The sequence below is a fragment of the Anopheles funestus genome, chromosome 2RL, assembly GCF_943734845.2.
Source record: "Anopheles funestus chromosome 2RL, idAnoFuneDA-416_04, whole genome shotgun sequence".
NCBI classification, from domain to species: domain Eukaryota; kingdom Metazoa; phylum Arthropoda; class Insecta; order Diptera; family Culicidae; genus Anopheles; species Anopheles funestus.
In genome coordinates this window covers 64,425,021-64,434,601 of record NC_064598.1, presented here as the reverse complement: position 1 = coordinate 64,434,601, position 9,581 = coordinate 64,425,021, and the positions used below count along the sequence as shown (strand labels likewise).

Here is a 9,581-nt window from a genome sequence, read left to right as displayed (position 1 = left end):
TGTAGCTACTGCAAAATGTGTCTGCTCATAAGCGCACAACACTCGATTCCCAAATGCGCCATGGTGTGTCTGGTTGATGGGCTTGAAATCAGGGTTTAGTTCCCCCTTTTAGTTCTCGAACATCAAACTTTAACGCACATACCGTAAGTAATTGAAATGTACTGTGTTTTAGTGCCGTCGTTGTGTGTGTGTGTTTTTTTTTGTCTCTTGGAAGAAACAATCTCCTTGTTTGAATTTTCCGATTTTATTCCCCTTGAACAACGCTTTTTGTCTGGTGGGAGTGTTCAAAATTATTGTTTGCACATTTTTAATTTTACCCGCAAATTAAATTTGTTTGCCTTTCGGAGTTTTTATAGTGCTGCAAAATGCGTTCAAATAAAATTAAAATGTTCTAAAGACAATCGAACAAATTCTAGCTCCAATAATCGGATGCGATGTTTGATCGTAAACGCAAACCATCCACGAAACTTTTGTACTTACCCTCATACCAACCCCAACACTATCGACGTGTCCCGGTCTCCATCCATCGGAACTACCCTTACAAAGATAGTGCGCAGATAGCGGAAAATACTATCGGATTTGTTTTACCTCAAAACTTTTTGTAGAATAGAATTTTTCTTTCCTCCCCATATAGAGAATACTTAAGAAGGAGCTCGAAAAAGAAAGAAATCCATAATAGGATCCTTCTTCTGTGCAACTTTTCCTTCCCTCTGTTACGGGCAAGATAAAAACTATCACAAAGGGCCCAAGATCGTCCGCCTGCACGCGAATCGAATGCGAGAGACAAATCCGTCTATAAAACAATTATTTCCACTATGTCTCAAAGGGAGGAATGGTTGAACAAGGGTGAAAAAATGCGAAAAATGTGTAGAAATACGCATCGAAAACACGATGAAAAACACATCCACACGCAAGAGCACACTCGGAAATGGAAGAAAACTCAGTCACAAGCGTCTTCCCATTCCTGGCCAAACCTTCCGAAACATCACGACATCCCTTCGACGACGGAACGGGCAGAAGTGATGTCGCTAAAGTTTGGTGAATAATTTTACGATCCTTCACTCCGGTCGAGTACGGTTGCCAGGACATCGGTCGACGACGTACGACGAAGCAACTTTACCATAACGACATAATTTATTGAAATCCATCGTCATCGTTGTTCATCGGTCTGCCCGACCATCGTGCACTCGCTGAAGGAATCCGGAAGCCGAACAACCCTTGGCGTAAAGGCGACAACCGTGACCTGAGGGAGCGTTTATTGTTTCTCTTCGGTTGAAACTCGCAGCTCGGAAGTGATGTGGCTTCGATGGGTGCCTCTTCAAGAAGCCCACATTTGTGCTTCTCTGCGTTCTGGCACTCAACACCGGTGGGGTGAATGTTTAGCGATTTATGATTTCGGGTGATGGCCTTCTAGACCGGAATCAAAAGATCGTGCCATAGAGGAGGATGCATCGCACTTGCCTCTATTTCGATCGCTGCCGGTGTAGTGTCCCGGGATGGTTAAGAAGCCAGCTTTTCGCCCCCGGATGCCATGTGGATTCCAAAAGATTCGACCGGGATTTTCGCCGAACACTTACGGCAGCAGCAATGCGGTAATGATAAATAGCAATTGCAAAAGTTGTTTACGGCTGTCGGAAACAGTAGACAGGGAGGAAGATTTGAGCTGTTTTTTTTGTTAGGGGTAGATCAAACATGGGATGAACGGTACGATTTATTTGCAGTAGATAGTTCCGAAAAACGACGATAGGGATGAACCAGCAGCCTAAAACGAAATCTATTTGACTGGGATGGGACGGTCAATCGTTTAGCAAACCCATTAAACAGAGTATAGGGGATTCCTTGTTTTGCTTCCGCAGCAAAACATGGACGATGAAAAGCCGAACAGAAATCACACGTTGATCGATAGATTTCGGTCATTTAGATTTATTGAGTCAGTGTAGTATCGTTTTGCTCACGCAAACCCGCATGAACTAGTGTAATTGAATGGTATTTCATTTCTAGCTTAGCTGATTTCAGTGTTTAATGATTTGTGAGCATTGCCGTTTGTTCGTTACGTATGGTACATTTAAGATAACAATGTATGTTGTCTGCAAATAATTGGGAAAACGATGATTCCAACGGTGATTCAAGTATATTTTTCGGGATTGACTATCAGTATGAGAGCCGATGAAGAATAAGTTGAAATGCAGTTCAATACATCATACCAGCTTCCCGAACATCCAAAGTTTATACCGAGTACAGCATTATTTTCATCATATTTTGGATCTATAAGATCTTGGCTCAACATTTAGATTTTCTATAGACACTATTAACTGATTAACTGTTAAAAAAAAGGAATTGTTGAGTGATTTTATTCTATGTTAATCAACTCAACTCAACTTAAATCTCCTCTTTATATTGCATTACTTGCAAGCTACAAAATTCTAATGACTAACAATTCACCAATTCGCCAGCTCGTTTGCCTTTGTAGTGCTCTGTCTATCCATCACCATCTTGCTGTCAACTAAAATCCGTCAACTGGCAGCTTACGTAGAGTGTGTTTCAGCTAATACCACAGATCTCAACTTCATGCAGCATTATGCACCGATCTGGGAAGCATAAACGCAAACAAGTCCTGCTCGCTTTCTGCAACCGAATGCATCGCCAAAGGACAAAAGAAAGCGACAAACAATAAATGAACATCCTACCACCATCAGTAGCACCACCATCACGAACAATGGATGCGTATGCTCCAAGGTTTCAGCTCCAACCACGACACTACGGGTGAGTTCCTTGCCGAGGCATGGATATAGCCCAAAGAAAACTGGCAAGCAAAGGGCATATTTGTTCGAAGGGAAGAGTATCGTAACAACAGACAAAAAATGTACTCCAAGAGAGCCAAATCTTTTCTTTCAACAAGCGAGCAAACACGCCATACAGACACAAAGGCGATCGCTATTGTTCTCAAGCTACGACTCAGGCAAACCCCACTTTGATACTTGTCATAAACATGAGCCTTTTTTTCAGCGTATGGACGAGCATCCTTCGCCCGCTCGTGTCATTCCTATTGCTTGTTCACTGCTTGACAACAAAAAAACGAATCCAGAGGGGCCAACTAACTACGCCATTCACGGTGGAGGAACGTATCTCCACCAGACGCAGAAAGTCAGATTTGAAATGACGCTTCATTTATGCCGCAATCAATGTGCCCAATACACACCGCTGTCTAGTACATCACGGCCACATACAAAGCACTCAATGGATCACGGTAATGGTTACCCTTATCCTTCCCCTCGTTTAGTGTCCTGGTGTGCAAGAGAAAAAGTATACTCAGTCTTGGTTGGAAAATAATTCCTTGCCGAATCCTTACAAAATACGGTTTTTACCATAAGATGTAATATTTCGACTAAGGGTTGTATAACAATGGCATCAATACTATTTTGTTTTGAACGGCGTTGATTTCTCCTGTTTTATTTTTTTTTTATTTTACCATATTTTAATTATTACTTTATTACATTACTTCATATTCTTTTTATTTTAGGAACTTCATTTTTGTATTCTACTATGTACATTTTACATGTTGTTTAAAGTTGTAAGGGATAACTGATTCTCCTGATCCTGAATTTACTAGTCAGCAATGAGTTATCCCAACCAAAAAAGGCATTTTTTCAACTCGCAAGAGCTACGTTTTCCACATAAAACATGACTAACAAAAAAAAGTAGTAAACACACCTAGGACTTATTTTAGCGGTCAATTTCATTATTAAAAATCGTTTATTGCAAATTTCCTGAACAGTGTGCTTTCGCATTTCGCCTGACGACTTCATCCAAAGATGGCGGAGGCACTTTGTCATCCTGTTGGATGTCCTAGTACTGCTGTCCTCTGCCTACTGTGCCTGATTCGGTCTGTTTTCCGTTCAGGTGTCTGTCGAAGTAGCATTTCCACCTGTCGATCGCAAGTCGCTCCCTCCTCGTTGCAGAACATAGCGGTCATGAGAGTTAAACCGCTTCGTGCCACATTCAACATCCAGTAGAACTTACGAGTTTTTCCCTAATGCGATAGCTGCTGCATCAGTTGCTCATCTGACTCTTCTAAGCTGTGCTTCTTGTCCTGAAAAGTCGAGTCTGCTGCCTTCTCAGTCATCTATATTTTTCCATGTTATGTAACTTAATTCACTCCTCTCAGTCCACTAGTCATTGCTCCTCCGCAATCGGAAATCTTTGGATTCGTCAAATTCACCCCTCGATCGAGTTGTGTAGCGACCTCTTTGGTCAAATGATCGAAGCCAGCGGTCGCACTGGCGCACTGGGTGCAACCACTGCAGAATTTGTAGAGTCAAACAAAGAAAAGAACCATCACACTATTTATGTTTTTTATTGATTACTTAGGCACATAATTTTTCAATGAAAGTAATAGTTTATTTTATTTATTTTTTGAAAATTATTAACAACATTAGTTAACCAGCAATGACCTCGAAGCTTAAATTAATTAAATACACATTGCGCATTGATTGAGAACATAGCATAACAGTTCGCATGAGACAGAACTTTTAGATTCTCAGAAATTAGATTCTCAGAACACTGATCCTTGGTTTTCTACGTCTATCGACTGAACTATGAATGTAGGGAACCATGTATTGCTTTAAAATGTAAATTAGAAACAAATTAATGTTTTAGACGATGGAGAACTAACACTAATAAGATGTCGAAGTTCGGTTTGTAACCCTACTTGTTCTCTTCGAATACAAATGTTTTATTTTTATATCAACCTGACCGCTTATATTTATTATCACTACTTTTTTGCCAATTTTAGTTTGGTCTTAACTCGTATGAAAAACATGCTTTTGCATTCCTTTCGTTTTGTGTGCCTTTCAATTGCGATACGTTTAAATTTTCTCATACAAAGCGCTGCCTTCTCTACAATGAAGCTTACTAAGCTCAACAACATTCCCAAGCAATAAAGCAACCAGGCGATCAACAAATCCCTCATAATCATTTGCTCTACATTTGCCGATTCTAAAGTCTCTTCTAAAATTTCACTTGGCTTAGTTTTACTATTTTTCAGCATCGGATAGTATTGTAAGTGGCCTTCGATGAACGCCTGTGTGTAGAAGGCCAAATGATGGCGCACAGGAGAATTATCGGATACATGGTACATAGCCGTCATTGATTGCACGCGAGCCTTCGAGTAGCGGAAATATTTCAAGTGATGTTTCATTTTTTTCCATTGTTCTTCGTCGTATAGTGGAATCGATCCTGGGTCAATCTTACCGGGCTTATCAACGTCACCAACATGCGTCATGACGTATTGTGCCTCGCTACAGGCCACTAATGCACACCACTTCACATTCCACATAGTCTCTGTTGACTCGACCACTTCGTAAGTATAGTGAGTGTTTTTGAAATGGTATCCCAAGCTACTCAAACTTGGGTCATACATAAACAAACAAGTATCATTAATAGCTTCGAATGTGTCCAGCTGAGGATCATAGCGAGGTGAGGATATAAACGAAATCACTAATGACTGATAGCCGGAAATCACTACGATGCTTAGTAACATAAACAGTCCTACAACGAATCGTTCAAATCGATCATCTAACTGATGCGTAGGTCCGTTCAGCACAATCATAAGCATCTCCAAAACAATTAATATGATATTGGTATGTCTCGAAGATTTACTGAACCAGAACAACACCAATGATATCGCAATGATAGTCAGTCCGAATGCTATCCAGCTGAAGTGATCGTAGGGATCTATTAAAACTAAAAACACTGATTTTCGAGCGCTCTTTGGTACTATGAAGCACAACTCACTTGTATCCGGCAGTGGAATGTATTGACCCTTTCCTAAATACATAGGACTATAGATATTATCAATGCATTTGCTGGGCATAAACTGCAACACCTGTTTGAAAGTCGCATTATGACGCTGAGCGATCGTGTCACCTATCTCTATATCGTACGTACTATCACGCAACAAGTCCGTACTAAGGTAACTTATTTCGTAGCCACGCATGTTTTGTTTGAACCGAGGAAAATCTTCAAGCGTCCAAGTGATATCTGTTGATTGATAAATAATCCACGAACCATTCAATGTGTGAGGATTGTAAGCAAACAAATACGGTGTACAACTTTTTATCGATGGAGCTACGGTTAAAAAGCTATCCAGTTCGCTTTCGGGAAATATGAATATTCTGGTAACCAAAAGATGATAGTGATGATTTGCTATCTATCAAAATAATACAAATTTTCATTAAATTACTTTCTAAAAATTTAATATTTCATTACCTTCAGCGAATCAGTTCCATTGAAAAATCCAATCACACACTTTATGCCCATATCTGCGATACCCTTATGATCAGCACTTTCCAAAGATACTGGTATCCAACGAGCTACACCTGAGAATGAAGAATATGTGACCACTATATCGTCATAATAGAGTATTAAAATATTGGATGATCGATGCTCAGGACATATTCTATCAATGCCCTCAATCAATTGTTTGTGCTGTGATAAAGTGGCATCTTCTGGCGAAATAATTGGCTGAAGTTCGCCGAACACAAAAACAAACCACACCATACAGATGTATCCGAATGCAGTAACACATTTGAAGGAAATGAACATTGTTTAACTTTAAGTTTAATTGCGTATATTCGAGTGCAGTACAATAGGACTTGATACACCGATAGGAATGTTCCTACTTTTGCGTATACTAAACGTATTGAGATTTTATACGGAATTTGTAACACACTAGTAACTGACCATAAATTAATAAAATGCATTATGTCCTACAATTCTACGTTACGCAAGCGCACGGACATCCACCATTAATAATGAAAATCATATTTCATCACATCAACAATCAATTCAATTATGCACGCGCTAGAAAATTTAATTTCATTTGAAATATTAACATTTGTGATGAGTTTTTACTTGAGACGATTTAAAATAAAATGTTATTGTATATATTTTGTGTAGAAATAAAGTAATATCAATGAAGTTTGATTAAACCATTTTGATCCAAGTTACAGACGTCGAATTCATTAGTTGGATGAAATATTATGTAATCAATATAGGTGCAATTTATCAGATACCTAACAAAAGTTTTTAATTTGAGAAAGAGATGGGAATTTCAAAGATAATCACTCAGGACATTTTAAACGACTATGGAATTGCAACGTTGTCTTAATTCTAGCATGGTCCTAATCTACGACGACTATTTTTTCACAAATCTTAGGTTGGCCTTAACTTGTACCGTAAATAATTTTATACATTTTTTTGTTTGATTGTACCTGTCAATTGTTTTTTGTTCAACTTTTCTTTTATACATCGTCACCTTCTCTACTATAAAACTCACCATGCTCAACGTTATTCCTAAGCAATAAAGCATCCAGGCAATCAGCAAATCCTCTAAGTTGGTCTGCCGCACACTAATCGTCTCCACAGTGTCTTCTAATATTTCACGTGGTATGGGTGTACTTTTTTTCAGCACTGGAAAGTATTCTAACCTTCCTTCGATGAACGCCTGTGTGTAGAAGGCCAAATTATGATGCACGGGAGAATCTTCGGCTACATTGTACATCGCCATCATAGAATGGGCACGAGCCTTTGAGTAGCGAAAGTATGTAAACATATGTATAATGTGTTTCCATTGTTCCTCGTTGAGCAGTGGAACCGTTGATGAGTTCATTTCTCGAGGTCGACCCACTGCACCAATATGCGTCATGACGTATTGTGCCTCGCTACAGGTTACTAACCCACACCACTTCATATTCCACATAGTCTCGATTGATTCGAAGATCTCCCTGGTATGGTGAAAATTTTTGAAATTATATCCGAAGTTAACCATCTGTGCGTCGTATAAAAACAAACAAGTATCATTAATAGCGTCGAATGTGTCCAGCTGAGGATCATAGCGAGGTGAGGATATGAAGGAAATCACTAATGACTGATAGCCGGAAATCACTACGATGCTTAGTAACATAAACAGTCCTACAACGAATCGTTCAAATCGATCATCTAACTGATGCGTAGGTCCGTTCAGCACAATCATAAGCATCTCCAAAACAATTAATATGATATTGGTATGTCTCGAAGATTTACTGAACCAGAACAACACCAATGATATCGCAATGATAGTCAGTCCGAATGCTATCCAGCTGAAGTGATCGTAGGGATCTATTAAAACTAAAAACACCGACTTTGGAGCACTCTTTGGTACAATGACGCACAGCTCACTTTTATCCGGCAGCGGAATGTATCGAGACTCTCCTATATATACAGGAGTAAGCTCAAAGTCAATACATTTGCTAAGTGAAATGCCCATAGCCCGTGTGAAGGTCGCATTATGACGCCGAGCGATCGTGTTCCCGATTTCTAGATCGTACGTAGTATCACGCATAAAGTCCATCATTTGATAAGTGATATCGTAGCCACGCATGTTTTGGTTGAACTGTGAGAATTCTTCAAGCGTCCAAGTAATGTCTGCTGACTGATAAATAGTCCAAGAACCATTCAATGTGTGAGGATTGTAAGCAAACAAATACGAAATGCAAGTTTTTATAGATGAGACTTCGCTTAGAAAGCTATCCAGTTCGCTTTCGGGAAATATGAATATTCTTGTTATTGCATGGTAATAGTGACGATCCGCTACCTAAAATGGGATTAAAATAATCTTCAACACACTTTAAAAACAATTCAATTTTTCATTACCTTCAGCGAATCAGTTCCATTGAAAAATCCAATCACACACTTTATGCGCGAATCCACGTAACTTTTCCAATGAGCTGCATTGCGCAATGAAACCGGTATCCAACGAGCTACACCTGAGAATGAAGAATATGTGACCACTACATCGTCATAATAGAGTAATAAAATTTTGGATGATCGATGCTCAGGACATATTCTATCAATGCCCTCAACCAATTGTTTATGCTGTGATAAAGTGGCATCTTCTGGCGAAATAATTGGCTGAAGTTCGCCGAACACAAAAACAAACCACACCATACAGACGAATCCGAAAGCAGTAACACATTTGAAGGAAATGAACATTGTTTAACTTTAAGTTTAATTGCGTATATACGAATGCAGTACAACAGGACTTGATACACCAATAGGAATGTGGCTACTAATATGAATAACAAAAGCATTGAACGGAACTCACTAGCAACACAAGTTATTAAAATGCATTATGTCCAACAATTCTACGCTACGCAAGGGCACAGACATCGTGCATTGATAATGAAAAACAATTCCTAAAAATGTAGTAACATTGTGTTTTTATTGTTTTTAGTTCACTTAAAGTGATAAAGCTTTTGTATAAATTGATTAAAAAATAAATATAATGTAATAGAAATATGCGATAAACAACCATGGGTTTCGCTGGTAGTACTTTACAATACGAATATTTAATTTGATTAGAATGACAATCAACATCAATGATGTGGGTTATTTACATATTTATTTGTTAGATTTTTAATTTAATTTGCAAAACCGCCATTAGATTTTTATTTATGTGCATTAGCGAATCATCAAAAGCGAATAATCAATTATAATCTTTTTATATTAAATTGTTTGCCTATCGTCGGAAAAACTGCTTTAGT

General features: G+C 38.8%; 1 protein-coding gene across 1 annotated transcript; it reads right to left on the bottom strand.

The window, feature by feature from the left end:
• Positions 1-4,756: 4,756 nt before the first annotated feature.
• On the bottom strand, positions 4,757-9,266 carry LOC125760858 (uncharacterized). Its single transcript, XM_049421403.1, has 2 exons — positions 8,805-9,266; positions 4,757-6,377 (listed from the first exon to the last, which is right to left on the bottom strand). Exon 2 carries the CDS (start codon positions 5,993-5,995, stop codon positions 4,772-4,774), a length of 1,224 nt encoding a protein of 407 aa, XP_049277360.1. The 5' UTR covers positions 5,996-6,377; positions 8,805-9,266; the 3' UTR covers positions 4,757-4,771.
• Between the last annotated feature and the right edge of the window lie 315 nt (positions 9,267-9,581).

Coding starts and splice junctions, on each gene's coding strand:
- LOC125760858 (XM_049421403.1), bottom strand. CDS start 5,995: ATGCGTGGCTACGAAATAAGTTACCTTAGTACGGACTTGTTGCGTGAT.